We start from the raw sequence: 27,591 nt of genomic DNA, 5'->3' as shown, positions 1-27,591 counted from the left end.
CCAACCCAGAATGGACGACGTCAATGCATGGTGTATATTATATGCTGGGACCTTTGTCGGCACCATCCTTTGCGGGGAGCAACCTTCGGCCATACGATCAAGGACAGTACGGCAGAGTGCGACAACTAGATTGCGGTCTTTCCTCCGCACCCAATTTGCACAGCATGAGTATCATGGAATACAATGGCGGCTCCGTCGTCGCGATGGTCGGCAAGAATTGTGTCGCCATTGCCTGCGACCTGCGACTGGGCCAGCAGGCCATGTCGGTCGCTTGCAACTTTGACAAAGTGTTTTCCATCACTCCACACACGTACGTCGGCCTGCCAGGCCTCGCATCGGACACAGAGACGCTCCGCCAGACCTTCCGGCATCGGATCAACATGTACAAGATGAAGGAGGAGCGCACGATCCAACCCGAGACGTTTGCCAAGCTCGTCAGCAGCACGCTGTATGAGCGTAGATTTGGGCCGTACTTTGTTGAGCCCGTCATCGCGGGTATCAACACTGAGACCAACGAGCCGTTCATCGCCGCAACAGACCTCATTGGCTGCATCAACTTTGCAAAGGACTTCGTCGTCAGCGGGACTGCCAGGTGAGTCAGGGTGTCGTTTCTATTCAAGGAAGATCGAAGGGAGGCATGAGTAAGTAATGCAAGGAGAGCAGGAGGACTGAAGAATTCTTCTCTCTCTCACTCTTTGCAGCGACAAATTGTTCGGAATGGCAGAGGGCCTATGGGAGCCCGATCTGGAGCCTGAAGATCTCTTCGAGACTGTATCGCAGACGCTGCTCGGCGCGCTAGAGCGCGATGCGCTAAGCGGATTGGGCGCCATCGTCCGAGTGATGTGAGTCTCTAACTCGAGCGCAGACTGCTTGTAGCCTCACCGATCTTGCTATCGAACTTTGTCGCTGATGTTCCCGTGATCATTTTCACAGCACCCCGGATAAGGTCATCGAGCGAACATTGCGTTCACGAAAAGATTAAGGCCATGACTCGACCAGAGAACACTCTTTGTATCACTAGCACAAGACAATAGCATTCTTGGGCGATTGCATCTACAATACGCCATCTGCATGGTGCAGATATCTGTGCTGACGCGTTACACATCCTACTGATCCGCACTGGTGCAACCACACCTATCGATGCTTGCAGGCCTCACTGCAAGAACACCTGCGTAGCAGAAATTGCCTCTGCACGCGCTGCTTCGAGTGCCTTGACCCAAGCAGCTGCAGCACGCGGAGAGCTGGCGCGTAAGCTGACCTTTTCGTACTTGCCGCCAGCTGCACTGCTGCTGCTACTGCGCGCATGGTGCACGATGGTGAACCCACTCTCGTCCCGTCCACTCAGCTTTCCTACCAGCTCGCGCACGCTGATCTCCTCCAATGAAAATGGCATGTGGTATAGCTGCGCATTGCCACTTTCTGTGCCGTTGCTCAGAGTCTGAGTGTGGCTGCTCGCTCCTGCCAGCAGGAGCAGGACCATGTCGTTGCACAGGAGGACCCGCAGCTTGCGCCCCGATTTCGCCTTGGAGAGGTACTCGGATTTGAGGATGCGGCGAGGCCCCATGAAGCGCGTCGGTTTGGTCAGATCGAGGCGCTGCCATCACAGATTGCCAGGGTCGTCAGTACCTTTCCTTGAATCAATCCAGTTGCTGGCACAAGTACTCACCGCTTGGCCGATGAACAAGCACTCGCTCAATCGCTTCAATTCTTCCGTGGTCTCTTGTTCTCGGATCGCCTCATTCGTTTCATTCAGAATGGCATGCGCAGAGCCCAGAGCAGTTCGAACGGCTGCGTGGTCTGCATGATCCGCGTCGGTGTAGCGTAAAATGTGTTCTAGCAGTAGCGGGTAGCGCGTGATTCTTTGCACTATTGACGGGCCAATCGTCAGTCAAAGAGACCATTGCAATTTCCCCATGAACACACTGTAGGCGGGTACTCACTGGGTATTAAAAGGAAACTGGAAAGGTCCATTTTGCGCGCCGACGGGTGCATTTCACGCAAACTTTGCAGGCGCTGCTCAATAGTCGGATCGCGTCGACGCTCTGATGCAAGGATTTCGGCTGCTGACGATTGGTTGACGCAGTACGGTAGACTGTTTTAATAGCATAAGGTGAGACGATCCAGGATACGGCAGAAGCAAAGTTCGGAATCAGATGACTTACTAGGCTTGCATATTCGGCATGTGATTTTCGAGGACATCCCCGATTTGATCGATGTACAGCCTGCTCTCGCGCTGACGGTCTTCAAGATCTGACAGTAAAGACGCAGCGGCCAGCAGCACGTCTTCAATATTCGCAAAGATGACCGTGCTCGCTTTCGTGCTCAGGAGCGACTGCATGGAATTGAAGAAGACCTGAAGCGCGCGTGTCAGGAGGTACTCACACTGTCATGTCGACCTTTTGACAGAATACGCTCACCTCTACGATAATCTGCATGTCGCGGACATGCGAGTTCTCCGTTAGAATGAATTCAAAGATCGCTTCTTGGCGCTTGCGCTCGCGCTCAGGTATCATATCCAGGGCCGGTGCCCCCACGAGATCCGACCATGATGCACCGCCGTTTGCTGTTCCTAAAGATGGACTCAGCGACGGACTCAGCGAGGTCGCCTCTTCGCCCATCATGCCTGAAGCTTGACTTGGCGCCGTGCTATTCATCGCCTGCGGGCTAGAGATCGGGCTAGAGATGGTCGGCGTCGTACGCCGCTCTGACGGAGGCGCGCTATAGCGCGGCCGCGACATGCTCTTGATTGCATGCAGCAGACCTGGGCTGCGCGTCTCTCCAGGTGAGTCGGGTGTCTCGACACGAGCCGGACTCGAGATTGATGGGGAGCTGAGCGACGGGGTCGATGGCATCGCTACATAGGCTTGGGGATGTCGATTTGCCGCTTCCTGCGACATCCGCACGTACCGATCGTATGCATCCTCCAATGTTTCCGCTGGAGCTGGGGGTGGAGGTAGAGGCCGTTCAGGAGCAGCTTTGAGTCTACGTGTGGATGAACCGCGGTGAGGCCGCTCAGGTCTTGCTTTCTTCGTCTTACGACGCTTGAGCAGACGATCAGGAACGTCTGGCTTTGACTTGGCAGCCGTACCGTCTGGATCAGGCCTGGAATCTTCAGCAGATACCAGCAAGCCCGCGGCATGCAGCACCTGGATTTGCTCTAGCGTCCTCTGTTGCCGCGCTTCATCTGACTCTTCCTCGCCATCCTCGTCATTCTCGGCCTCGCTCGATGTCCAGCCAGTCTCCGAATACTCCGAGTCATTCTCATCGTCGTCTACCGTAGAAGATTCGAGCGTGGGCGTCCCACGGGCCGCAGCGAGCTTCGAATCAAGGGAAGGCGGGACTGTTTGCGTAGAGGCTGAGTGGCCAATTAACGCAGAAGAGAAGAATGGTGTTCGTCCATTTCATTGATTTCGGAAAATAATGTTTTGTTTGTTTCGAGACACATGTGAGGAAAGCAATTTATACTCAGCGCCGGCCCTGACCAAAAATATTCACTGTGGAGCTCCATTCAGCGATCACTGACTCAAGAGTTCCAGGTATGTGGCCGGCGCGAGAAGGACGCTGCTCCCTCGGTCTACATGCCACCAGTTTTCGTCCTCCTGCGCGACGATCAGCACTTCCTCCTCCGCCGCGAGCGTCGTCTCGGCGGGTGAGGCTGCCTCATAGTCGTACAGAGCCTTTGCGCGTTGTACTGCAGATCACGCGGTACGAAGTGGTCATTAGTCTGTCTGTGCAACGTGCAGGGATAAATCGACTATCGCACTCACGATTTGACAACACTTGGATATATGTCTTGGGGAATAGACCCTTGCTGGCAGGGTTGGACGCCAGAGATCCGTACCACCAATCGCTGTCGTCCGCTTTGGCCGGGTGTGCATTGATTACATCGTTCTCTTGGAGCGAGAGATCTTCTGCCCTTTGGCCCTCGTAGGTGTACAGCGCGCGCACACGCAAGGATGTGGTGAGATCATAGTCTTCAAGCTCATCCCCGCGCGCTGCTGCTTCTGCTGCATACTCAGCCGTGGCATTTCCATTTCCATTGCCGTGGTCATTGCCGTTGAAGGACTTGTAGCCACCATCCACATCCTCGGGGCCCCCCTCCTCGCCACTGTCCTCCGCCTCCTCGATGACAGACGGCTGGACAGGTGCCTGGCTCGCCTTGTTGCCGTTGATCTGGTCATGCGCCATCTGACCCGCCCAGTCGACGCTCTGCCTGTTGGGGTTGAAAGCAAGCTCATCGGACGACGGGCTTTCCGCCGGTAGCGTCACAGGTACAGACATGGCAGAAGGCGGCGGGGAAGGCGGAGGGACGAATGTCTGCCCAGGTGAACTCAGATCGCTGAGGACTTTACCAGTAGCGAGAACTTTGCTCTTGTCAACGGTCTGTGTCTTTTTCAGCTTGAGACCACCTTGAATCTGCGAAAGGAGCGCCCCGCGATCTGCAGACGTCCCTACCGGGGCTGCAGCCATTGCAGGCGGGGCAGCGGGAGCCGCGGGCGCAGCAGGTGGCGCTGGCGCAGCTGGCGGAGCCGGAGCCGCAGTGGGCGTCTCGCTGCGGGTGGGGGTGGCAGAAGCAGGCGGTGTCGACTTGCCCGTTGTGGTAGGTGTAAGGCCGCTGAAGAGTTGCTGCGCGAGTGCCGAGCGTTTGGCACGCGTGCTACTTCCTGGGCCATTATCGTCGTCGTCATCGTCGTCATCCTTGTCCGAATCACCCCAGTCGTCATCAGGGGCGGTGGCACTCTTGGCAACGGCGACATTGACTCCGGCACTGCTGCTTGCAGGCAAGGACGCCACAGTGGGCGGGAGGGAGCGCTGAGCGGCAGGTAAGTCATTGCTCAGGAAGTGCGGCGTGTCGGCGGCAGCAGTAGAGCCAGCCTGCTGACTGCGCAAGAAAGGGTTAGTACTGTTGCCAGTGTTGCCGGCACCGCCGGTTGGAGTCAGCGTCGGCAAAGCAGCGTTAGAACTTGCGGGGCTGCTGCCGGCAGCCTGCATGCGATGGAATGGATTGGTACCACCACCAGCACCAGGCGGCGGCGCCGAGCCAGCAGGAAGGCTGGGTGCAGGGGCGGCAGGCGCAGCAAGCGTGGGTGGGGCCCTGGACCTTGTCGGTGGCGCAGGCGGTGCAGCACTCTTGACCAGCTTGCGAGCGGGCGGGGGCAGCGCAGAGAAAGTCGAAGAAGGCTGCTGCTGTTGCTTGAACAGTTCCTGTTTCTTCTTGAACGACTCTTCCTGCCGCTTGATCTCCTCCTCCTCTTCCTCGAGCCGCTTGATACGCGCGAGCCGCTCTGCCTTCTGCTTGGCGATAGCCTCCTCGCGGTTGCGCAACATCTCCTCATCCTCATCAACCTGCTCGTGTTGCGTGGTGTTGGAGGCCAGTGGCGGCTGGTGCGTGCTGCGCTCAGAGCTGGCGATCTCCTGCTTGACGACCGCGACTGCATGCTTCTCGCGCTCAAGCTTCTGCTCCTCGAGGCGCACGCGTCGCGCCTCGTCGCGCGCAGCCGCCTCGCGGTCCGCCTGCGCGCTGCGCGCCTCAGCCTCGGCGCGCTCCATCTTGAGGCGCTCCTCGACCGTCGTATCGACACCGGCGGCGGCAGCGGGCACGGGCAACGGTGCGCCTAGGCCGAGCGCACGCATGCGCTCCTGTACCTTTTTCTGCGCCTGCTCGCGCAACCATGCGGCGCGCTCCGGGCCCGACAGGTTTGGCGGGGGGGTGCTGATGCTCGTTGCTGGCGCTGCTGCTGCTGCCGGCAGTGGAGGCGGCGGAGGCGCCGAAGCAGACGTAGCTGCGCCTGCTGTTGACTCCGTAGGTGGTGGCTGCGGAGGCGGCGGAGCGGTATCCCTGTAGCTTTTGCGCTCATACGTTCTTTTGATCTCGTGATCCTCCGCGACACGCGCAGAGCTGGCAGAAAGTGAAAAAGCCTCGAATTCACTTCCGTACTTGCTGCTGCTACTGTTGGTAGCAGCAGCAGCGGACGAGAACTCGTTCCTGCGGTTGCGCGCGTCGCTCTGCTCCCTCTCGCGCGCGCGTTTGCGCTGCTCGGTCTCCTCGATGCGCTTCTCGAGCTGGGGGAGGCGCTCGTGCTGAAGGTGCATCAGCTCGCGCTCCGCCTTGCGGCGGTTGTCCGAGCTTTGCGGACCAGGGCGGCGGTTGTAGTACTCAATGTCGTCCTGCACGCGTCGGATCTGGTAGCGGAGGTCGTCCATCTCGCGCTGCAGCTCGCGCTGGTCCAGCTCCTCCTCGTCGTCGCCGGCTTGGCTGTCAAGCATCTTTTGCGTGTTGGCAAGCTGCCGCTTCATCTCGCTTAGGTCGTCCGCAGCGCTCTGGCCCTCGTAGCGGACCGCCTTGCGGTCAATGTGCCGCGAGCTGGATCTGTACGTCAAGCCGACGTCCGTGTCATCGTTTTTGAAGGCTGCCGCGTCACCTACACCGCGCGGGCCGCTTCCGCTGCTACTGCCGGTATAATTGTTACCCTGCCTGTCGATGGGGTTCTGGTGGAAGGAGCGGACTTTGACGTAGGCGGCGTTGGCGTTGGTGCCAGATTCGGGGAGGTTGAGCGCAGTTGCGTTGCGAACGGACGAGTCTTTCTTGAGTAGGTCTTTGAGAAAGTCGACGGAGTCGTTCAGGTCCTTGGCGGACGCTGGCAACATCTCTGGGGGAAGTTCTTGCGGAATGTCGTTGCCGTTGAGTGCTGCATGCAGCACCAAAAGCAAAGGGAGGAGAAATAGATACATTAGACGGATAGCTGCAGATGAGATTTCATCCAACACGCACCTCTGTAGATGAGACCCATAGCGACGTGGAACTCGGCCAGATTGAGCTTGCCGCGGTTGTTGGTGTCGGACAGGTGCCAGATCTGCATGAGGCGGTCGGTGTCGAGACCACTCTGCCCAAAGACCTCTCGAGCGACGTCTCCGTCGAGGAAGCCAGTACCCTTTTGGTCCCAGGCACGGAAGACCTTGTCGTAGCTGCGCTTCTCATCCTTGCTGAGCGCCCAGGGAATCTTGGGCTCATTTGTGCCCTGCTGCTGCCGCGAGAGGTTCTGTATGGTGGACTGAAACGTGGCGGGCTGCATAGACTGCTGTGAGAAGTTCATGTTGGACGGTGAGGCGTACCCGCCAGAGTAGGGCTGGAGCGCTGGTGCAAACTGGGCCGACATGAGCTGCAGGCGTGGGTCAGAGATGGGCATGCCGGTCATCTGCGGCATAACGCCGCCTCCTCCGCCGCCGCCACCGTAGAAGCTGGTAACCTGCGGTTGAAGCATGCCGCCTTGTCCTCCGGCGGAACCAATGCGAGAGGAAAGACCGCCACCCATGCCCATGGGTGGTACGCCAAGCCTCTGCTGAGCTGGGCCGCTCATGTAGCCGGTCTGTTGCGGTGCAAGTCCTCCAGCGCTTCCAAAGCCCCCAATACCGCCACGCATGCCCATTCCAATTCCCATCGGTATGCCAGTCATCTGGGGGATCATGCCAGTCATCTGGGGGATCATGCCAGTCATCTGCGACAGCATGCCCGTCTGCACGGGTTGCTGCATCTGCTGCATCTGCTGCACCTGCTGCTGCTGCTGCTGGAACCCGCCGCCGGGGCCGGCGTGGCCCCCATAGGGAGCGCCGCTGACGCCGCCTGCTCCGCCATACATTTCGCCGATGGCGGGGGTGGGGTGGCCAGACAAGGGTGTATGTATGCTGTTGCCAAGCCGAGCTGTGCGTGGTGTAAGGGTAGGATGGTACATCGGAAGGAGGGAAGATGCATCTATAGTAGATGAAGGGGGTTACATACGATAGGATCTGGTGTCCTCCGTTAACTCAGACACTGCGCGCTGGTGCCCCCTTCGGGCACTACGGCATACTCGACTCGACGCCGGGGCCACCCAGCCTCCATTCCAACCCTACTCTAGCGGCCCACTCCGTTAGAAACCCCTCAAGCAAAAAAGGGCTGGATGCTCGATGGTCAAGCCCTTGTCGCCGCCTTGCTGCCTCGCGGATATATATACCTCGAATAAGCCTGCTTGCGTCGTTGCAGGAGGGTGCCGCAATGTCTGCTGATGCGTGCGATGGATGCCCCTGAATTGGGAGGAAGCTGCTTTCATCCCTCTCTGTCCGTCAGTCTTTCATTATTTGCAATGATGGATTGTACACGTTTGCAAACAAACGCACCCGCCTCCTTCACCATTCACCGCTCTCACGTCCCAAACCCGCTCCACGTCAAGCTGAAGTGCACGACTTGTCCCCACTTGTGTGTGTACTCATCCTCCCTGCGCAGAACATCCCCCCTCTCCTCACCGACATCGGCACGCGCGCCGCTAACGCCGCTGATCAGGTGCGCCTTCTTCACAGCTGTACCGAGGCGGCCGTTGGCGATTAGCTCCATGCATGGCAGCGGTGCTGTTGGCGATGCGCGGACCGTGCATGTAAAGTGCGAGTGGTAGCGCAGTGGGTCACCTGTGCACCATCCCGGTGGGTACATGTTCAGACGGATCGTCATCTGCAAGTCAGAACCAAATACAAACTCACCAGGATACACGACAAAGTCGCCACCGAATCGCAGGCCAATGCCCATGTAGTACCCTCGCGCCTGCAAATCCTCGAAAGCGGCGCATTTCGCGCGCTCCATCTGGTTGCGTGGGTAGAAAAAGTCCTTTGCTCCCTTGGCCGATGAGAGCGTGGTGTGTATCCGTGGCCGTGAACAGGAAGCGGAGGCTTGGGCATGTGGGTGGTACCAGTCCATAGGAAGATGCGGCTCCAATGCAGAGCCGGATGTTACGTGCGGGTGATTGGGCCTGGCCGTCAATGAGGCTCTTTCTTGGCCTGCTCGAGACACATCGTGCTGCTCTGATGCAGAGGTAGAAGGTGAGGAGGACGCGCTGAGATCCGGCGCGAAGACCTCCAGGCTGTTGTCTGCGACTGCTCCTCCCCCCGAAGCGCCGGTAGTAAGAGGCTCGTTTCCTTGCTGGTGCTCTTGCAATGCTGCTATCGCCGCACGCTTGCGCTTGTCCTCTCTCTGTAGCCGTTTCTCTAGAGCCTTTTGCAGCAGGTCCTCCTGCTTTGCTTTCCCTCCCTTTCCCACTGGAGAATCAGACTCCGATTCGGAGGCAACACCACCAGCGGCGCCACTCTGCACATCCTCCGCATCACCGACCATGCTGCCTGCCTCGCTGTTTTCCCGGCTCATGGCTGCTTTTTGTAGCAGCCGCTCGATCTGAGCGCCTTTGGTATTTGCAAGATTTTGAGAACTCTGCGTCGCTTGCTGCCTTTGATCCTCCTTGGCCGCCGTATAATATCGCTCCATCTCTTCTGCAGTAGGCACGTCAAACGCTCGCTCATCGGCGATAAGGATGATTGCGCGCTTCCGTATGAGATAGACCACTTCTTCCGGGAATAGCTGGAGTGGCAGGCCCAGAAAGACATTCTGTTGCGGGATCAGCGGGAGCGTGCCGGAGAGTAGACCACAGATGTGGTGCTCGGACCGCAGTCGCGAGGCATCTGAGGTGACGGTATCACGTGCAGAAAGTTCAGTGGTTTGGCTTATTATTCTAAGCCCCAGCATCATGTGCTCACCTTGCACCCTCCAGACATAAGCATGGCCATCGACAAGGTGGACCGGAACCTTACCCGGATAGCGGGCTTCCAGTGCTCGAAGCGCCGAGGAAGGCGACCATGACGGGGCACTGTCCGCCATGATGTTGTGCAGCGGTACGGCCCTTGAATCTTCGATCTGGTACATCCACCGCAGCTCTCCGCGGCCGATGAATGGCGCAAGCGTGCTGCAGATGGCAAACGGCTCGTGCTTCGAGATCCATTCGAGGCAGTTTATTGATCGATAGAAATATACGTTGATCGCACAAAATTTCGTACAAGGTTCTCTTCATCTGCGTCGGAAGACCCGGCCAAGAAGACACTCCAAAGGGAACGAGCTGCGCAATCAAGTAGGGTTGTGATATCTTGCTCCACACATTACACGCAACACAAACATCTCGCTGGAGCGCCACTCACCACTCTAGTCTCACCGTGCAGGCACTGCACCACTTTCTTCACCCTCTCTGTAACATCCATCCCTCTTTTGGAATGGATTACCACCGCCAGCTCCTCTTTTGCATCCTTGCGCAGATGAATAACGCTTAAGGACGCTGCTGCTGCTCACCGACCTCTCAAAGGCTCGCTGACTCGAAAGAAATCAGCTTCATTCATCATGGCGCAGACGACCGTCGCCACTGCTGCTGGTGCAGCGACTGTGCAAGTCACTGGCCTCTCTGCCACCACCACCAAACAATCACTCGAAGAATACTTCTCCTTTTGCGGCTCCATCGCCTCCTCGTCAATCGAAATAGATGCTGATGTTGCTGACAAGCAGAAAGCAACTGTCACTTTTCTCAAGAGCAGTGCCGCCAGCAATGCTGCGATGTGAGTGGCGTCAGAAGTCTACCAAGTCGACCGACGACAAACGCTGCAGGTGGCTCGCTGCTGATAACACGTGTGAATGTCTCTGAGCAGGCTAAATGGCGGTCAGCTCGATGGAACCACGGTCCACGTGGCCATCCCTTGCGCAGAGGCATCCGTTGCAACAAAAGGCGTACACACTGTCCCTATCGTCAATACCTCTTTCGCCGCCGGCTACAAACTCGCGCAAGAGGACAAGCCGCACAGCGCCATTGTTGCCGAAGTCCTCGCGCATGGCTATAAGCTGAGCGACGACATCACCAAGCGTGCCATCGAGCTCGACAACAAGCATGGCCTCAGCACGCAGTTCCGCTCCTACCTTGAGCATATCGATCGCCAGCTCGGCCAGCGCTACGCGCAGGCGCAGGTCAAGAACGCTGACGCTTCCACCACGCAAACCCAGGAGAAGGCCAAGGACGAGGAGGTCCAGCAGGCTGTCGCTGAGGAAGATGCGAGCAAGTTGCCGGCTCCGGGCGCCATTGCAACCTCCGAAGGGCTTACCACCACGACAGAGGTGCTTTCTGCAGGTGCTGCCGCCACGGGCTCGCAAGGCCAGTCCACCTCGTTTGTTGCACAGGTTCAGTCGCAGGCACATAAGGTGCTCAATGATCCAAACAGCATCGTCGGACAAGCCCAATCGCGCGCCAACGAGATCCTTAACCGCCCCGATGTCAAGTCGCGCACCGATTTCGTCTGGAGCAAGTTTGGCGAGTACTATAACAAGGCGGCGAATCACCCTTCCATCAAGGGCTTTTACGAAAAGGCCAGCAAGACTGTCGCTGACGTTCACGAGGAGGCCAAGCGGATCAAGGAGCAAAAAGCTGCAGGGGACCCCACCGGTGCTACAGGGAGCAACGTGGCGTCTTTGCCAGCCGGCGTGCCGGCGCCATCCTTCATAAGCAAATCTTCCTCATCCTGGCTTCTCGTCGCTCTCTTGCTTTTTAGCTCGATCAGCATCCAGGGTACTCTTGCACATGGAGGGATAGGTGAAGAGATGCACCCGGCAGATATTGCCGGCGTCAAACCAAACAAGCCGGGCGAGGAGAGCTACGTGCAGAAGCACATGGCATCCGAGCACCACATTGGCGCGTTCGACCTCGGCAGCTTCTTTAGCCTACACGACCTCAACCGTGACGGCGTGCTTGATCGCGCAGAGATTGAGGCTATTTATGGCGTCCACCACTCGACATCTGTCAAGCACTCTCCTTCCCCAGAGGTGCATGACGAGAAGGCTGAGAAGGTCGTCGCCGAGGTGCTGCGCCGCCTCGACTCCAACAACGACGGCATGGTGACAAAACGTGAGTTCATCAACGGCGGGCCGAATGGCCTTCCTGCTTTCGAGCAGTACGGTAAGGGTGTCCTGGGCCACCACTACGATGAGGAGTCCGAGTACTTTGTCCACCATGAGGAGATCTACCACAACACGCCAGAGTCGCAGAAGGACGAGTCGTACAACCACAAGGCGGATGTGGAACACTTTGCGCACCATGAGGCCATCGAGCGCGAGGAGGAGCAGCGCGAGCGGCACGCCGAGGGCATGCTGTCCATCGAAGAAGATGAGCGGATGCGCAAGGAGGCCGAGGCCAAGGGACAGACGTACAGGTCGCCGTACGAGGCGCAGCAGCACGCGGCTGGTGTACACGATGGTGTGTTCTACGGGGCGCAGAGAGGCGAGTACTACGGCGGCTATGCCCAGGAAGAGGCGCAGGGCGACCAGCACATCTTCCGCGGGCCCAGCGGCGCACACCTCGTCAAGAGCCACGCCGCCACCGACGGCATGCACGACCAGGAAGAGCATCGCCTCCCCGGCGAGACCAGCGAGGGCTACTCGCAGCGCAGGCTGCTCTGGGAGCAGCGCAAGAACGCAGCCGCGTACTTTGAAAAGCTGCAGGAAGACCAAAACAAGAATGGCAAAGGCGGTGCAGGTATTGGCGCTGCGAGCGGCACAGTCAAGGTGCAGAAGCTACCCGGCGAGTCGGACGAGGCGTACCGGAGCAGGCTCAATAAGGCCAAGTGGGCTGCGGAAAAGCAGCAGGGTGCAACCAAGAAGGCCATGCCAAAGGATCCGGCCATGAAGAAGGGTGCACCGTACAAGGTGAGTAAGCGGATGTACCGACCGTCCTTTCGAGAGTCTTCCCCTGCGCGTGCGAACATTGATCCGACTGGTTGCGCTCCCAGTACCCTCCCATCGGTCAAAAACAGAGCCGTCTCAAGAAGAGCTCATATTTTGGAGAGTTTTGAGCTCACTTCCGATTCTTTGCTTCTCCCTATTGTCCCTGGACACCGATTCTGCGCACTATGTCTCACTACACTCCTTCCCAGTAATCTACGAGTACACACTCTCCGTTCATTCGTTTACTGTGCATGCATGTTTTCTTGTATGCTTTTGCCACTTGGGATCCGTACGCTTTGATATGGGGCGTTGAGATCTTGGAGGACAGTGAAGTCATGCCTGGTCGGTTGGTTTTCAAGAGGCCTTCGTGTTTTCGGTTACGTTGGGCACTGCCATGGACTCGCTAGCCAACGCCGAAGCATTGGCTCATAGGTCCAAGACGATCAAGCTCTCCATTCCTCCTGCCGTCTTCTTACCATGCCACTCCTTCTTTCCAGCATTCTACATGCTCTTTCGTCCTTCGCTGCGCTCTCTTGTCATTGCCATATAGGGCTAGTACTTGGCGTGGATCAGTGCGCGTATGGTCTTGCGAAGGCTGTCGATGGATGATAGTCGGTCGAATTAGGTAAAACCGCTGACACATAAGTACGCAAAGGCAACCTGTCGATGCGTATGACATGCCACGTGGAAAAAAGCTCTGACCGGGTCTTTCAACTTGATATAGCTTTGCTATAGTCAGGCGAGTCCTTTCGGCTGGAAAGGAACCAGCAGTTCGCAGATCAGCATAATCCTGGCCTGGAATGCCCTGAGGAAGCTTATGGCGTGGTCGTGGGAGGCCACCACAATCTCAATCAGCCGCCCATATCATATGAGCATCACAATGAGCAGTAATAGAAAGAGGACCTGATAACACGCAAAGAGCGTCAGCGAGTACCTTGGCGCCGGAGTGCCAACGTATGCGGTCTCACCACAATTAGAATCCACACACACCACCCTCCTAGTCGCTCGTCACTTCGTTGTAACAAGTCGTCCATCCTGTCCATTGCTCTCTGCAGCCGATTCTGCGTCGAATCCACTTCTGTGTCCAGCGCGCCCACAAGCTCGAGTTGCTCGCCGACCTCCTGGCCCATGGCCGAGGCTTGTGATCGAAGGTTGGTCAACGTCGAACCTATCCGATCGAGGGTTGAGTCTTGTTTTAGCATTAGTTGCTCTTGATGTTCGCGCTCGAACGCTTCGTTTGGATCCTCTTCGTCATCCGCGTGCCCGTCCATTTCGTCTTCTCTTGAAGCCGAGTAGGTCCGCCCTGCTTTGCCACCGAAGGACGGCGCCTGCGCTGATTGCGACATTGACCGAGACAGATCCTGCGACAGAGAGGATATCAGCACAGGCTTAGCTTTTTCCTAATGATTGTCGACGCACATCGATCTGTCGCTCGCAGTCTTGCACAAACCGTCGCCGCTGATCGATTTCGGCCTCATCGAGGCCAAATCGTTTCGGCACACGGCTGACAACGTCGACGCTTTGCTTAATGTCCTCGAGGTCCGACTTCAGGCCTTCTAGCGCATCTTGTAGCTTGTCACAAGACGAAGTGATCTCAGCCTCGGTGTAATGTGATCGATTCTGGCGGAGGGACTGGTAGGATCGAGCGAGATCCTTGGCCGACTCGAGGTCGGTGCGCAGATCTCGGGCAAACTCGTGGTATGGATCATGCGACATTTTTGGATATGGGGTTCCAGACGTGTGCGATATTGTTACATGCAACCTGGCAGTGCAGCGACAGTAGCAGCAGGCCCAAGGAGTACGAGTTGCGTATGCAAGCTAAACCTCACTCTCATCTATGCACACCCGATGAATACGGGGGCATGATGCTGAGGTCGTTTTGTTTGTCGGCATCTTTTCGTATCCATCGGCGACTTCTTCGGGGCACTCAATAATTTCCATTATTCAAGAGCGTACAGCTGGTACCGCTATGATCCATTGAGAACTAGGAACACATTGTCAAGACGTTGCGATCATTTTTCCCTGATGTAAGGGTGTGCCAGGAAGAGGAACCGCCTCACCTAAATGTCAAAGCTGACGAGAATCAAGTCTTATTGCGCTCTTAACGTAAACAACGTCGGAACAGGGTGTTGGCCACTTCATCATGGCTGATGCCGCTGCAGCTTTTCATGCGGAAACGGCAGCCACTGCGGAGTCTCTCTTCCAGAGCGTCCTAAGCGAGGCCTCTGCTACTGTCCCTGGCGCAGGCGCAGGCAAAAATACTGAAACTACGCCAGGAGATGAGGGAACCGCGAATGGTGCGCAAAGAGATGGGCAGCCGGGTTCGAGGTTCAGCGCTCGCTTGCGCGGTCGGCGCTTGCAATTATCCAATCCTGATCGACCGATGCCACGCCCAGCACAAGGGAGCACACAGGCGAAATCACAGGCGAAGAGGAAACAGCGCATGACGAAAAGATGGCGGCGAGCTTTGCGAGCAGAGGCAAGGCGGGACAGATCATATCAGCCTACTGAATTCGATCTGAATCCACCGCTCAGTCGTAGGCCAAAGGCCGGAAGACTCTCTTTGGAAGACTGCAAAGCCGCAACTAGGTGAGAAAATGAGAGTACACTGCTGCACGACCGAAGATGGACACTTGGCTTACCGTGTTCTTTGCGATATAGCGTTGAGTTGCTCGAGGTCACTCACAGGATGTGGGTGTCGTACGTGCAAGATATCTTGGGCTTGCGCAAGGCAACTTCCCTCGCCTCTTTGCAAGAGCAAGCTGAACGCCATGATCAAACTGTCGGGGAGCAGGCTCAAGCGATTACTGGCTCGCTCAGCGTCAGCGCACCTACCACGCTTAGCAAGGCGGACTTGACAGGTGCGACATTGAAAGGTGTGTTTCTCTGTCTCGACTATCTTGTCAAGGTTGACCCTTAATAGGTGCATCGAACTTTTTACCGAATCTGCCTACGCAGTGTCCCATTCTTCAAACGCCTCTTGCATCGGGATATCGGGCATTGTCATCCAAGAAACAGAACAGACCCTGATGCTTGGCACACCTCTGTGGCTCGACTCTGAGGGCAAGGGCAAAAAGAAGAGGAATAATAACTTGCACCGTTCTCCAGCAGATGCAAATAATGGAAGGGCAAGGCGGCTCGACAATTATCCCTTAGTCAGACGTGAGTGCATTTTATGAGTTCTTCGCCACGGCTGGGCGAACTTGTCGCTTATACCTTTACTGTACATTGTCCCTTTAGAAATCTCAAAGCACAACAGCAATTTCCTGGTCATGATTCCCGTCCCGCCAGCTACCACGTTCCAGGAGGCCACAGCTCTCATTGAGCTAGAGCTCTACGGCAATCAGATGAAATACGTCTTACCCAGTCGAGCCACTCGCAAGGCGAAACAGCGCAAGACGATCGAGATATAGTAGACCGGAGGGCCGGTACGCCGCCAGGAATGCGGCGCGCTCACTAACCACATGTTCTCTTGTATATGTATCCATAGTACATTTGTATATTAGCCGGCTGTAACAAACCCTTGCCGATGCATGTCGTGCTGTTCGCCGCCTATCCGAAACAAAGCAAGTGTCGCAGGTCCTGGGAGTTAACGTTCAGCAAGTTAGGGTTGTGCGCATCAGCCCTAATCGCGCGGAACTGGACATGAATGGTGTTGACTGATATCATGGAGAGTCCCGTCTCGGTTGTGATGTAGTGCGCGGCGCGGGCGCGGGCGAGAGCCGAGTGTGAGTTGTGTGCTTATCGACGCACCCAAAATCGCACAATCAAGAGAGCTCGGACCCCACCCGCATCGTACTGACAGCTGCGCATTAAGTAGCGGGAGCATCGACACCCACTCATTAAGCCGGAGGCGCTTGACCTTTATTTCCATGCTGGCCAAAGGAACGGGCAAAGCCCTCAGAGCGCCTATCTCGTCAAGCTCTGTTTGCGCGGTCAACTGGCCGCTGTGTTAGCTTTTGCGTGCCATCACCAAAGGTCAAGAGGAGCCATCACCCCTTCCTCCTCGTCGTACCAACACAATCTGTTCGGAGGTTCCCGTCACCTTTTCTCTGAAACTTACGGCCAATTTAAACGTGCAGGTGCATTCAAGGGCAGGTATCAAAATGAGTAACTCTTCCAGCGATAATGCATCGACCCGCGATAGCATGGTTGCCAGCGCCGACATGTGTATGCCTGTTGCCATCGTTGTGCAAATGTGGCAGGGAAACTCTTGGGAGACATCAAAGAAGAGGGATGAACGGATGGTCAAAGTCGAGCCTTCTTGTGCTACGAGCATTCGCTTTGGGAGAGGTAGGATTCGTACCCTCTCGCAAGTTCAGGGCCAACCTGCAGAAGCGAATGACTTCAGCGTCCCCGCGCTATACTCTCGCACCGTCTCGCGCCTGCATGCGACCCTCGTCATCGCAGCTACCAATAATCCTCACTCCATCTGCGAGAAAGACTGGAGAGTGCAGCTTATGGACTTGTCTTCGACGCACGGAACTTCTGTCATCCGCGGCGAGAGAAGGGTCGACGGCGAATCTTTGCTCAGCCTGCCCATGCTCATGAAGCTCGGTGACGAAAGGGAAGACGAGCACGGAGTCATTCATCCAGGCGTTTATGTCAAAGTGAGTTGCTCTTAAAGGAGCTGATATGCGGGTGATACTTGCAAGTTGAAAGCTTGGGTGTTGCAGATCTTCCTCGAAGTGACTCGCCCCCATATCTTGACGACAACTATGGATGATCCAGAGGTGTCTTCGAAACCCCGCTCAGGGCGCATTATTCTCGAAGATGACGAAGAAGAAAGGGGGACTTGCCCCGACCAAGAAGATCAGTGCAGCGGAGCCGGCAGCCAAACAATCAAAGATTTACCCTTTGTGTGTTTTCCATGCGCGAACTTGTTGGGAGAAGACGTTGACTCGGTCCATAATGACAATGACGACGGCTGGACATACACGGTCAAATACGACAACTTCTCCGAGCTCGATATCTGCTGCACCAGATGCAGCATCTCCGAACATCAGCGCCAAATCGACACGCGTGGACACTGCGCACTGTGCGATAGGGCTGCTTGTCGTGAGTGCACTGCTCTGCTCAGGGTCAAGACCAGCGGCCCATCAAGCGAAGGTGAAGGCGACGCCTGCATCGTCTGTCGCCTCTGCGACCACGTTCTCGATATAAATCTTGGCTGTCTATGTGTGTCCGAGCGCCGCTACGATTTCCTTATGGGAAATCTGGATACAACTCCTCGAGGAATATCCTATGCCGTCGTCAAGGGAGCAAATGACAGCTTCTGTGGCAGGGATACGGAAGCCAAAATCTTTGCGGACAGCTCGGATGAGGCGTCTATTGCTACAAGTTGCGAAGAGGATGGCGACTGCTCTGAGACAATGGACAACGTCAATCTCGACGCTAATCAAACACCTGCTATCCATCGCGTGGTTTCTTCGCAAAATGTCACGGCCGAGCAGGTGGAGGCGCCCCTGTCTCCTTCGCAGAAGGTGACGCTGGTCCCCGAACAAGAAATGACGGACGTTCAGTTAGTGCCAAGTAGTGACGTACCGGCTGTGCCTGGAGCGTACTCGGAGTCTTCAAGCGCCGGACTCTCCGAGGTCGCTGTTGCCCACATTCCTACACCAGTAGCAGCAGCTGCTGCGCAAGAATACATGGGCACGCCGATAAAGTTTTCAAACAGGCGCAAGCATAGCAGCCATTCGTTTGCAGAGGAGAATCTCGCCGCTTCTCCATCTGGCTCCAGCACTGATTCAGCCATCAACCTCAGCAACTCTCCCAGCCCATTTGACCGAGAGTCAAAGCGCACGAGACGTGAGCGTGCACGTGACATGCTTGCAGCCGGTGTTGTTGGAAGCATCGTCGGTGGCATCAGCATGTTCGCTGGCCTCGCAGCCCTTGGCGCCTCTACCGATTGAATGACAAGCGTCCCCCCAACCTCGATGAATACCGAGCTCGATTTCCGATTCGCCTCGTCGGTCCGCACAAATTCATTTTCACAAGACTCACAATTATCACAATGTTGACTTAAGAGGCCACAGCTGAACCTGTTCGCATCGTTACTTTTCACAATTTGTTCATTGCACTTTCGCATTCGTCCGCCCACATTGGAGAAGTACCCATATTTGCTCCTGTCCCAGCATGTATAACTTTACCTTGACCTGTATTTTTAACTGTTGTTTCAATTCAGAGACTTTGCAAGATCACAAAGAGTTGGCGCGCACATGCGATGATTTTCTCTCCACATGTTTACAAATGCTGGATTCCATATAGAGACAAGCGAACATAGACAATTAAAAGTGATTGCTGGTTTGACAAGCGATTTGGACTATAGTCTCAATTAAGCTTCTTACTCTGTTGAGACGGGAAGTGCCCAATCTTGGAAAGCTTGAACACCCTTTTGATAAGAGCATCCTTAAGGAAAGGTGGAAGATACCAACAGGTCCAGGCCATCGAGCTAGCGGGGCCCACGGTGAGATAAGCGCCTTTGCGGCCCAAACTCTTTCCATCGCCCAGGCTCCCGTGCTGCTCCATGTGCTTGACCACTTGCTTCACAAATATGCGCGCAGGCATCGAGTTACCTACCTGGCTGATCTGCGCACGTGCCCTGACTTGATCTAAAACGTGGGCATAGTTGCCTCCATCGGGTGGGGTGTCGATGTCCGACTCTCCCTTGTCTCCAAAGTGACTCTTGATCTTTCCCGGTGCGACGACGATGACTTTAATGCCAAACGGTTCCAGCTCGAGTCGCATGGCGTCGCTGATCGAGTGGGCAGCAGCCTTGGATGAGTTGTACGCCGCGGAGTAAGGAAGCGCAAGATAGCCGACGATGGAGCCGATGTTGACGATCATACCGGCTTTGGCCGTACCTTGCTGACGAGCGTAAGGGATCATGTGCTTTGCCACAGCCTGGGTGACGCGCAAAAGTCCAAAGACGTTCACGTCGTAAGTCTGGGTGTAGCGATCGACGCTGACTTCGACCGCGGGCCCAACGCCAGTGTTGACACCGGCATTGTTGACGAGGACATCTGAGATGAAGTAATGCAAAGGGTCTTCGGTCATTAGGAATCTCATTGCGAGCACCTCTGCCCCACTCTACACACCGATTCTGCCCGCCGCGCGTATCACATCTTCCACCGCATGGTCGACACTCTCCTGGTCTGAGACATCCATGTTGATCCGCTCAATGGTAAGCGGCAGGGTGCGCATCTTCTCCATATTTCGGGCCGTAGCAAAGACGCGGTAACTGGATGTACTATCTAGGGCGACGGCAAGCTCGTATCCAATACCGCCTTCGGAACAGCCAGTGATCAAAACCACGCGTCGCGGGTCCTGCGCGGTCGACAATTCCTCGGGAGTGTGATTTATGCGCGACATGGTGGTTTCGTGTGCAGAGCGCTCAGGGTCTGGCCGTTTGTTCCGACGGGGAGGGACGAGCAATCGAAGCCGTTGCTCAGGATGCGGGCAGATATGAGGAACCCAAATGAAGGCTGGTCGAGGAATCGAAGCCAAGATGCCAATGCCACCAACCACCGTCATCCCAAAACAGAACAAGCCTGGGTGTATGTATAGGAACCCGACCCCACTCGCAGCCGCTGGTTGCAGTGCATTCGAACTGTGCCGATGACCGATTATCGATTCACATGCGCCAGGCCTGCGAATCCAGTGAGCATCCGCCTGTTGGGGTGGGGGAGGGGGCAACCTTCCCGTTGCTTTCAGTAATATTCGAACATACTGTGGTATCGGTGCAACAGAAGGTGTTATGGAGTTAGGGTTGGACGCCTTCAGCATAAAAATTTCGTCGATGGCTAGCATCGGTTGTTGATTTTCTTACCATAAGATGTTGTTGCTTTGTACTTGGAACAGTGGAGCGGAACGGGGCTCGAAGCCCCTTGTTAAGGTACGAAGCAGCAAGGTCTTTTGGTACGAAAATCAAACAACTGATGCTAGTACTTAGTGGAGCGGAACGGGCACTAAACCCCTTGCCAATTTATCAAGCAACAACGTTCTTAGGGTACGAAAATCAACAACTGCTTGGTTGCAGCTCATCATCGTCCGGGTTCGAGTCACAAAAACTTCGCTTTGTCTACGAACAGCCACGCTGCACCACAGTTCAAGCTTTGTACAAACTGAACCAAAGTTGTATCTGTCACACGCTCACTTCTGTTCGAGACCGTTGACGGAGATTTGAAGTGCAACGCTGCCGCTCCACGGCGTTTCCACCATACTTCGACCATCGAATGCCTGCTTGACGCGCTACCTGCAGCCGTCAGCTTCTGCTCTCCTACTTACTGCTACAGCTTCGAGCACTCGGCTGGCGTTTCAGCTGAAACACCCACAGCTGTATCAAACATCAGCGACTCAACCTCACACACCACTGAAAACGAGAATCATCCACCTTCGAAGTGCTTCCAACCTTCCCCAGCCTGTGGCTCGACCGCATAGCGCAAAACACAAGATGACATCCCTTCTCTCTCAGCTGCCAGAGCTGCCAAATCTCCCTGGAACCGAGCCAAGCCGTGCGCCGCTCGACTGCTTTAGGATCGCGATCGCAGATCAGGTCCACAAGGCCCTACCAGAGCAGATCTCATTGGACAAAGCCCTAGAGGGCGTCATGCTGACCACCAAAGGTGACAGTGACTTCAACGTTGCCTTGCCCCGCTACAGGCTTGGCGGCAAACCAGACGATTGGGCAAAAAAGGTGACCGAAAAGGTGAGGCACTAACGTCCTTCAATGTGGTCCAGCGCATTTTTGGTCTGACAGATTGCGTCATTTATCGACAGGCCCAAGTTAATGGGTACATCGAATCAATAACACAACAAGGTGGCTTTGTTCACTACAAGGTCCGCACGTCCACGCTGGCCAAGCTCACTCTGTCCTACATCAGCAGCATGACTGCTGAGTATGAAAAGAGCAAGTCACCCACCGCTCCTTACGGATCCAACCTCTCCGCGCAAGGCAAAACCGCAATCGTCGAATTCTCATCTGTCAACATCGCAAAACCGCTTCACGCGGGGCATCTCCGCAGCACCATTATTGGCGCATTCCTGGCAAATTTGTATGAAGCGAATGGGTGGACGGTAGAGCGCTGGAACTACCTCGGAGATTGGGGGAAACAGTTCGGACTCCTTGCAGTAGCGTGGAGGCGTTTCGGAGACGAACAGAAACTCGAAACAGATGCAGTCAAGCATCTTTACGAAATCTACGTCGCCATCAATCGCATCGCAGAGCCGAGCTTTCCGGATGGGACGAGCGAGCAGGACACTGCTCAGGCCAAAGCTGAGGCCGAGGAGGTGCACAACCAAGCTCGTGAATTCTTCAAGGGGATGGAGGATGGGGATGAGGCATGCCTCAAATTATGGCGCCTCTTCCGTGACCTTTCCATCAAGAAGCTCAAGAAGACCTACGCCCGTCTCAACATCCACTTTGACGAGTATAATGGAGAGTCGCAGGTGACCAAAGAGCAGATCAATAATGTTTTGAAGAGGCTGCACGAGGTGCCAGGACTGCTCTCCGAAGACAAGGGCGCTGTCATCGCTGACTTGACGAAGTACAAGCTTGAGAAGGCCATCATCCAGCGCAAAGACGGGACCCCGCTTTACCTCACTCGTGATATTGCATCCATTATCCACCGAATGACAGATCGTCACGACGGCAAAGGCTATGACAGGCTTGTGTACGTCATCGCGTCTCAGCAAGATCTGCACGTCGCACAATTTTTCAAGATTGTCGAGCTCCTCGGTTACGAATGGGCAAAGCCCTCGGCAGGAAAGCTTGTCCATGTCAACTTTGGCATGGTCCTGGGAATGTCGACGCGTAAAGGCACTGTCGTCTTCCTGGATGATATTCTCGAGCAAGCTCGCGATAACATGCACGCTGTCATGCGTACCAATGAGGTCAAGTATGCTCAAGTCGAGGATCCAGAGGCCACTGCTGACCAAGTCGGAATGACGGCCGTCAAGATCCAAGATATGAGCGGAAAGCGTATCAACAACTACAACTTTGACTGGGCTCGCATGCTGAGCTTTGAAGGCGACACTGGGCCATACCTGCAATACAACCATGCCCGCATGTGCTCGGTCGAGCGCAAGAACAGAGAAACCGGTCTCGAGCTGCCCAGTCCGATTGACCCGGAGCAGCTGCGGTCTGACTTGCTAATCGAGCCCAAGGCTCGGGAATTGATCATGCTCCTTGCGACATACCCTGATGCGATTCGCCAAGCCATGAAGGATCAGCAGCCCAGCACTATAGTCACATTTTGCTTCAAGCTAACCCATGTTATCGCCAGCGCTTGGGAGGTGCGTGAGATATCGCTTATTTTGCGCTCATTTCTGACGCTCATGCTCGTTAATTCCCCTTCTCAGGTCGTCATTGTCAAGGGCGCAGAGCGCGACGTCGCACTGGCTCGTCTCTGGATGTACAGGTGTGCTCGGGAAGTGCTCGGCTCGGCGTTGCGCCTGTTGACCAACGAGCGTGAGTGCTCCTCCAACGCGAAGCGCATGCATGAAAACGCTAACATCCAGCCTCTGATTTCTCTCGGACAGCCGCGGAGCGCATGTAGACTCGGGACATATTAAGATCCATTGCAAGCATTTTTTTCTGATGACAGTTCTAACGTTACAATGCAATAGACGTAAGATTGATCTGAGGAAAGGTCCTTGCTCTAGCCTCAGAATGTTACCATTTTTTGCACGGCCTATGAGTATATGCTGCCAAAGACTTCGAAAGACTTGATGATGTCATCGATTTCGTCAAGCTCCTCCTTAGAAAGCTTAATCTCGGCTGCGGTCATGTTCCCGGTGATATTATTGTTTAGAGTGGAACCAGTGATTGGAATGCTGCTGTCGGCCTGAGCGACGACCCTAGCCAGAGAGATATGCGCTGGCGTGCAGCCCAACTTGTGAGCTAACTTTAACTTTTGCACGACCTGCAGGTTCTCTTGGAAGTTTTCGTCGCCGAAACGTGCATGATTTGCGAAAGTTTCACTCGCCGAAGTCGTCGTGACTCTTGATCACGCCGGGTAGGAACCTCTACCGATCAGGCTGTATGCGATGCTGATTACGTCATGCGACTTGCACCAGTCTAAGATTTCGTTGGTTGTAATTTTGGGCATCCACGGAGACAGTTTGATATGCAAGGTATCGATATGCTCAACCTTTTCGGTGGCGTCAACCTGCTCTACATTGTACCCGCTGATGCCGCAATAGCAATTCTTGTCCTGCTTATACAGTTCCTTAATGCCATCCTGCGTGCCGACGTAGTCGGGCGTCGGACGATGCGCGTCGTATAGGTCTATCCGGCCTGTTTGAAGGCGCTTGAGAGACACAAGTCAAGCTTCAAGGACATGTTCCTGGCCGACTTTCATGCCGCGCAGTGTATTCAAGTCGAGCGTGATCACATGCTTGGTGGCCAGGAAATTCCTTTCGCGGACGGAGCGGTTGCTCGCAAAGAATCCGCCGATCTGCTCTTCATCTTGTCCGAGAAAAAGGCACTAGGTGTAGTTGACAGATGCGTCGAACATCACACCGGAGCTAAAACTTAACTGGTGCTAGAACACGGCGTTCACCTCTTCTTGGGTCTTCGGCTTGCCTTACTGTGCATTCCAAGGCCATTTTAAGTCAGGTCGAATTCGAAATCGATGCACAGCAAGTGACCAATCATTTCTCAAAAAGGCTGCGAGGCCAATTACCCCAAAATGGATCACCGGCACCTCGGTAGTTTCAATCTTGTGAGTGTCTATGGCGTATGCGTTTTTGACGAACTAGCAAGGTGTAGGTGTAGGTCGCTCGTTGCGTTAAAAACAACTCTCAGGGCCGGTGCGCTGGGAACTGCATCCTAATATATACACCTGCGGGGTTACTTGCCGGCTTGCTCTGCGACCTCCTTTCGGAGGTACGGTCGCATGGAGTATTTGCCGCCAGGTGGACACATATAGCACCCACCATGTACTACAAAAGGAGCGTCGGCATGTAAGACAGCGGATCCATCGTGAGTTGTCCGTCTTTGGTATTACCGATCAGCCTTTCAATTCTCGTCCAACCCGCGAGCTGAGTCAGAGACAGTCTACTCACATAATTTGCAACTCAGCCTGAATACCGAATCCCGAATCCCGCTCACCACGCATAGGCTGCGTAGTCCAGCACACATTTGGCTCTTGACTCGCTTGCTTTTGTCATTGGTGACTGAAACGCAACATGGATATTGTCATTCAAAGATTGACTCCTCTAGGGCATGATAACTCGTTGTAAAGATTTGTAGCACCGTCGAGCGAATGTACGTGAAGCGCCTGCGGCTTCTTCTCACATGAGCCCAACCTGTTGAGCGACCAGGACAGCAACGAATGCTATCGATCACAAGAAAATTGTCGTCGAACTTCTGTTTTTTCGCCTACGGACAAGCCAAAGCTGCTTTTGGTCGCGAGGAAGTGGTATGCGGACTGGGTATGGGATTACTCGCAGCATCAATTCAACGCCGCGCACCATATATCTTGCCTTATTCACTCACTACGCTACACGGAACTGTGGGTAACGCCGGACTGCAGTCTGTCACTCCCCGGTCGCCCGTTCGGCCCTGTTGCTTTCCATTCTCGCAGCAGTATCGCAGCATGATCGCCTCTCCCCTCGTGACGCCGGCTTCCGGCACCGGGGTTTCCAATGAGGTCGTCATTGTACCTCCTAAGTCTTTAAGGCGCTTGCCGGCTCCTCCTGTATCGCCCAATCGGTTCGTCGGCGGTCAGCGACACGACCTTTCCGCAGAGCAGAGGGACCAGCTCGACTCATTTGCAAAGAGCTTGCATCTTGACGACTTCAAAGCGGGCTTTAATGCCAATATTAATGTTGTGGCTCTTCGCGTGGAAGCTAAGGGTGTAGGTAAATTACTTGGTGACCCCAATATTGCTAGGTGAGGATTTTTGCCAGCGGATCTCGTATGCCATGTGCCCATTTTCTCTGTCTCTTTCTTGCCGCTACAATCTAGTCATGTCCTTCGCGCGTCAAGGATTGCGTCTGTCGTCGAAGATCCTACTAGCCCAAAGCAAAATCGCTTCGTGTTGCTCAATTATTCAGCTCAAGGTGAGCACCTGACCATTCAGCTGATCCAATAGAATCCGGGTCAGACTGACAGGACCCAGTTCCATCTGTACAGACGAGCTCCCAGGTTCGCTCACCGCTGCGGCTGTGCAGCAGGGGCTAGCTCTTGTCAAGCATGTGCTACATGTTAATTACAACTATTTCACCGCAGATCAAGTCATCAGCAGCCTCTTGCCAGCGAGCATGCCTGAGGGCACGCCGACCGCCTACACATTGACTGGTCACATTGGTAAGGGAATATCAGTAGCGGCGAGATGTTCGCATGCTGAAAATGGAGAATATTCAATCCATCCTCACAGCCCATGTCAACCTGAGGGACGATTACTTACCTTACCGCTTCGTCATCAGCCAAGTCCTACTTGAGGTGCGCCGACGTGACGTAACCTCTGATGGTTATCGAAAGCCCATGCAGTGATATTGAATGGCGGATACTCACACGCCACACCTCACTTTAGAAAAATGCATCAGTGCGCACGGTCGTAAACAAACTGGACAGCATCGACACCGAGTTTCGCTTCTTTGCAATGGAGCTATTAGCAGGCGAGTCGAGCTATCAGGTCGAGTTGGTGAGGGCATATAGGGTGAAGCTTTGAATACGACGATCAAAGCTCATGCCCCTGTGAAGTCTGAATCAGGGTGTCTTTTCAGTTTCGATTTTCGCCAAGTCTACTGGAACAGTCGATTGCACACGGAGCACGCGCGTCTCATTTCTCTTTTTTCGCCATACGACGTAGTGTCTGATGTGATGGCGGGCGTAGGTCCGTTTGCCATTCCTGCTGCGAAGAAGGGATGCTGGGTCCTGGCAAATGATCTCAATCCCGCTAGCTATGGTAGCCTAAAGGACAACTGCAAGCGCAACCGCGTCGATAATTTCTGCACCGCAGCATGTGAGGATGGCAGAACATTCATACGAAACAGCATCAAACAGACTTGGGAGGAGGGATTTGACGGAAAGCTGCTTGTGAAAGGTGGTGCAGAGGAGGCCACGAGTCGTAGGGCGCGGCTGAAAGAAGAGCGCAAGCGCCGACAAGAGCCAATCGCACAAGGTACGAACGGCGACAACCACCCGACCGCATCGGCAGCGCAGCCGCCAGCCCGCGGCCGTAGAAGGAGGCTGATTGACCATTTTGTCATGAACTTACCCGGCAGCGCGCTAGAGTTTCTTGACGCGTATCGCGGAGCCTACCGTGTGATTGGAGACCAAACGGGCTTAGAGAAGGAACTGAAAGAGAGGAAGGCGAATGAAGAAGAAAACGGAAGCGAGTGGCCGATGGTCCACGTACACTGCTTTACAAAAGATCTAGAACATCCCTTCGAAGACATTTGCCGGGTAAGTTTTTGTCCTTTTTCTTTTCCGCTTCGGTTTCATAGCCCACAACCTAACTTCTTGTCATTTCAGCGCGCGAATGAGGCTCTTGGGCTAGACAATGAACATCCCGCTGCACTTGTGCCTCCCCGAGATGGACATAATGCTGAGACGCCAACAAAGCAGGAGGTCTCGATTCACCTCGTTCGTTCTGTTGCGCCAAATAAAGACATGTATTGCCTCAGCTTCAGGCTGTCGAGAGAGATTCTCCTTGACCTGCCCATGCAGGAATTGCAATGAGGACGAATCTCGGAATCCGTCTCGTGCACTTTGTTTGCTTTAAGTGCGCAACAGGTGATTTCGCTTGTGGTGGATCACATGAATGTATGCTTACCAACACTGCAATATGCACCCTTCATTTCAAATCCAGCGTCGAGCTTGCATGTCGACCCGACTGCCACATGAGCTGTAGTCTGCGAAACAGGCGGCAGGATACAGAATAAGTACTTCAGGAGCGTGACGCAATTAGCGGAATCCAACAATAACTCGCAAAGCGCTAGGCCGCGGCGAGGGCGAGTTTCTATCAATGTGAAATTGGATCTGCTATTGAACTTTATCCGGATAGGCACAGCTCGCTGGTTGGCATAGGTGTTTC

The 27,591-nt window shown here is 55.1% G+C and overlaps 10 protein-coding genes across 10 annotated transcripts; 6 read left to right on the top strand and 4 right to left on the bottom strand.

The window, feature by feature from the left end:
- Positions 1 to 36: 36 nt before the first annotated feature.
- K437DRAFT_259772 (putative PUP3-20S proteasome subunit beta3) lies at positions 37 to 1,056 on the top strand. Its single transcript, XM_013384949.1, has 3 exons — positions 37 to 592; positions 702 to 842; positions 934 to 1,056. The coding sequence occupies exons 1-3, from the start codon at positions 165 to 167 to the stop codon at positions 980 to 982; spliced, it is 618 nt and encodes a 205-aa protein (XP_013240403.1). The 5' UTR covers positions 37 to 164; the 3' UTR covers positions 983 to 1,056.
- K437DRAFT_259771 (uncharacterized protein) lies at positions 1,027 to 7,715 on the bottom strand. The gene is made up of 8 exons (XM_013384948.1): positions 6,773 to 7,715; positions 3,768 to 6,689; positions 3,524 to 3,691; positions 2,418 to 3,355; positions 2,163 to 2,353; positions 1,941 to 2,092; positions 1,667 to 1,866; positions 1,027 to 1,594 (listed from the first exon to the last, which is right to left on the bottom strand). The coding sequence occupies exons 1-8, from the start codon at positions 7,635 to 7,637 to the stop codon at positions 1,154 to 1,156; spliced, it is 5,877 nt and encodes a 1,958-aa protein (XP_013240402.1). The 5' UTR covers positions 7,638 to 7,715; the 3' UTR covers positions 1,027 to 1,153.
- Positions 7,716 to 8,136: 421 nt separating this feature from the next.
- Positions 8,137 to 9,795, bottom strand: K437DRAFT_259770 (uncharacterized protein). The gene is made up of 3 exons (XM_013384947.1): positions 9,556 to 9,795; positions 8,512 to 9,480; positions 8,137 to 8,439 (listed from the first exon to the last, which is right to left on the bottom strand). Exons 1-3 carry the CDS (start codon positions 9,674 to 9,676, stop codon positions 8,180 to 8,182), a joined length of 1,350 nt encoding a protein of 449 aa, XP_013240401.1. The 5' UTR covers positions 9,677 to 9,795; the 3' UTR covers positions 8,137 to 8,179.
- Positions 9,796 to 10,080: 285 nt separating this feature from the next.
- Positions 10,081 to 12,793, top strand: K437DRAFT_259769 (uncharacterized protein). The gene is made up of 3 exons (XM_013384946.1): positions 10,081 to 10,398; positions 10,489 to 12,529; positions 12,613 to 12,793. Exons 1-3 carry the CDS (start codon positions 10,187 to 10,189, stop codon positions 12,673 to 12,675), a joined length of 2,316 nt encoding a protein of 771 aa, XP_013240400.1. The 5' UTR covers positions 10,081 to 10,186; the 3' UTR covers positions 12,676 to 12,793.
- A 618-nt stretch (positions 12,794 to 13,411) lies between these two features.
- K437DRAFT_229151 (uncharacterized protein) lies at positions 13,412 to 14,263 on the bottom strand (the record flags this gene model as incomplete). Its single annotated transcript, XM_013384945.1, has 3 exons — positions 13,412 to 13,450; positions 13,516 to 13,908; positions 13,967 to 14,263. 3 exons carry the CDS (start codon positions 14,261 to 14,263, stop codon positions 13,412 to 13,414), a joined length of 729 nt encoding a protein of 242 aa, XP_013240399.1.
- Positions 14,264 to 14,573: 310 nt separating this feature from the next.
- K437DRAFT_259766 (uncharacterized protein) lies at positions 14,574 to 16,078 on the top strand. Its single transcript, XM_013384944.1, has 4 exons — positions 14,574 to 15,136; positions 15,209 to 15,423; positions 15,506 to 15,709; positions 15,788 to 16,078. Exons 1-4 carry the CDS (start codon positions 14,691 to 14,693, stop codon positions 15,958 to 15,960), a joined length of 1,038 nt encoding a protein of 345 aa, XP_013240398.1. The 5' UTR covers positions 14,574 to 14,690; the 3' UTR covers positions 15,961 to 16,078.
- Positions 16,079 to 17,182: 1,104 nt separating this feature from the next.
- On the top strand, positions 17,183 to 18,753 carry K437DRAFT_37863 (uncharacterized protein). The gene has a single exon (XM_013384943.1). It carries the CDS (start codon positions 17,266 to 17,268, stop codon positions 18,457 to 18,459), a length of 1,194 nt encoding a protein of 397 aa, XP_013240397.1. The 5' UTR covers positions 17,183 to 17,265; the 3' UTR covers positions 18,460 to 18,753.
- A 3-nt stretch (positions 18,754 to 18,756) lies between these two features.
- Positions 18,757 to 20,207, bottom strand: K437DRAFT_259764 (NAD(P)-binding protein). The gene is made up of 2 exons (XM_013384942.1): positions 19,645 to 20,207; positions 18,757 to 19,569 (listed from the first exon to the last, which is right to left on the bottom strand). The coding sequence occupies exons 1-2, from the start codon at positions 19,916 to 19,918 to the stop codon at positions 18,878 to 18,880; spliced, it is 966 nt and encodes a 321-aa protein (XP_013240396.1). The 5' UTR covers positions 19,919 to 20,207; the 3' UTR covers positions 18,757 to 18,877.
- A 414-nt stretch (positions 20,208 to 20,621) lies between these two features.
- Positions 20,622 to 22,960, top strand: K437DRAFT_240630 (arginyl-tRNA synthetase; the record flags this gene model as incomplete). The annotated part of the gene is made up of 2 exons (XM_013384941.1): positions 20,622 to 21,254; positions 21,326 to 22,960. Coding segments are annotated over exons 1-2 (1,890 nt in total), but the record flags the coding sequence as incomplete, so codon positions are not given.
- Positions 22,961 to 25,146: 2,186 nt separating this feature from the next.
- On the top strand, positions 25,147 to 27,236 carry K437DRAFT_270837 (uncharacterized protein; the record flags this gene model as incomplete). The annotated part of the gene is made up of 7 exons (XM_013384940.1): positions 25,147 to 25,442; positions 25,518 to 25,612; positions 25,686 to 25,859; positions 25,930 to 25,994; positions 26,086 to 26,196; positions 26,256 to 26,960; positions 27,030 to 27,236. The coding sequence occupies 7 exons, from the start codon at positions 25,147 to 25,149 to the stop codon at positions 27,234 to 27,236; spliced, it is 1,653 nt and encodes a 550-aa protein (XP_013240394.1).
- Positions 27,237 to 27,591: the final 355 nt, after the last annotated feature.

This window comes from Tilletiaria anomala, assembly GCF_000711695.1.
Source record: "Tilletiaria anomala UBC 951 chromosome Unknown K437scaffold_137, whole genome shotgun sequence".
NCBI classification, from domain to species: domain Eukaryota; kingdom Fungi; phylum Basidiomycota; class Exobasidiomycetes; order Georgefischeriales; family Tilletiariaceae; genus Tilletiaria; species Tilletiaria anomala.
Note: the sequence above shows the minus strand (reverse complement) of the source record. Positions and strands in the feature narration are given on the sequence as shown.

Excerpts from the sequence above, each read along its gene's own strand:
- K437DRAFT_259770 (XM_013384947.1), bottom strand. The coding sequence starts at position 9,676 with ATGGCGGACAGTGCCCCGTCATGGTCGCCTTCCTCGGCGCTTCGAGCA. Across the intron at positions 9,481-9,555 it reads TTATGTCTGGAGGGTGCAAG|ATGCCTCGCGACTGCGGTCC; the intron begins GTGAGCACATGA and ends CCGTCACCTCAG. Across the intron at positions 8,440-8,511 it reads CGACTTTGTCGTGTATCCTG|GTGACCCACTGCGCTACCAC; the intron begins GTGAGTTTGTAT and ends GATGGTGCACAG.
- K437DRAFT_259769 (XM_013384946.1), top strand. The coding sequence starts at position 10,187 with ATGGCGCAGACGACCGTCGCCACTGCTGCTGGTGCAGCGACTGTGCAA. Across the intron at positions 10,399-10,488 it reads GCCGCCAGCAATGCTGCGAT|GCTAAATGGCGGTCAGCTCG; the intron begins GTGAGTGGCGTC and ends GTCTCTGAGCAG. Across the intron at positions 12,530-12,612 it reads AGAAGGGTGCACCGTACAAG|TACCCTCCCATCGGTCAAAA; the intron begins GTGAGTAAGCGG and ends TTGCGCTCCCAG.
- K437DRAFT_37863 (XM_013384943.1), top strand. The coding sequence starts at position 17,266 with ATGGATGATCCAGAGGTGTCTTCGAAACCCCGCTCAGGGCGCATTATT.
- K437DRAFT_259764 (XM_013384942.1), bottom strand. The coding sequence starts at position 19,918 with ATGTCGCGCATAAATCACACTCCCGAGGAATTGTCGACCGCGCAGGAC. Across the intron at positions 19,570-19,644 it reads ACGCGCGGCGGGCAGAATCG|ATGTCCTCGTCAACAATGCC; the intron begins GTGTGTAGAGTG and ends ACTTCATCTCAG.
- K437DRAFT_259766 (XM_013384944.1), top strand. The coding sequence starts at position 14,691 with ATGGCTGATGCCGCTGCAGCTTTTCATGCGGAAACGGCAGCCACTGCG. Across the intron at positions 15,137-15,208 it reads GACTGCAAAGCCGCAACTAG|CGTTGAGTTGCTCGAGGTCA; the intron begins GTGAGAAAATGA and ends TTTGCGATATAG. Across the intron at positions 15,710-15,787 it reads CAATTATCCCTTAGTCAGAC|AAATCTCAAAGCACAACAGC; the intron begins GTGAGTGCATTT and ends TTGTCCCTTTAG.
- K437DRAFT_259772 (XM_013384949.1), top strand. The coding sequence starts at position 165 with ATGAGTATCATGGAATACAATGGCGGCTCCGTCGTCGCGATGGTCGGC. Across the intron at positions 593-701 it reads GTCGTCAGCGGGACTGCCAG|CGACAAATTGTTCGGAATGG; the intron begins GTGAGTCAGGGT and ends CACTCTTTGCAG. Across the intron at positions 843-933 it reads GGCGCCATCGTCCGAGTGAT|CACCCCGGATAAGGTCATCG; the intron begins GTGAGTCTCTAA and ends TCATTTTCACAG.
- K437DRAFT_259771 (XM_013384948.1), bottom strand. The coding sequence starts at position 7,637 with ATGTATGGCGGAGCAGGCGGCGTCAGCGGCGCTCCCTATGGGGGCCAC. Across the intron at positions 6,690-6,772 it reads TATGGGTCTCATCTACAGAG|CACTCAACGGCAACGACATT; the intron begins GTGCGTGTTGGA and ends TGCTGCATGCAG. Across the intron at positions 2,354-2,417 it reads ACATGCAGATTATCGTAGAG|GTCTTCTTCAATTCCATGCA; the intron begins GTGAGCGTATTC and ends CGCGCGCTTCAG.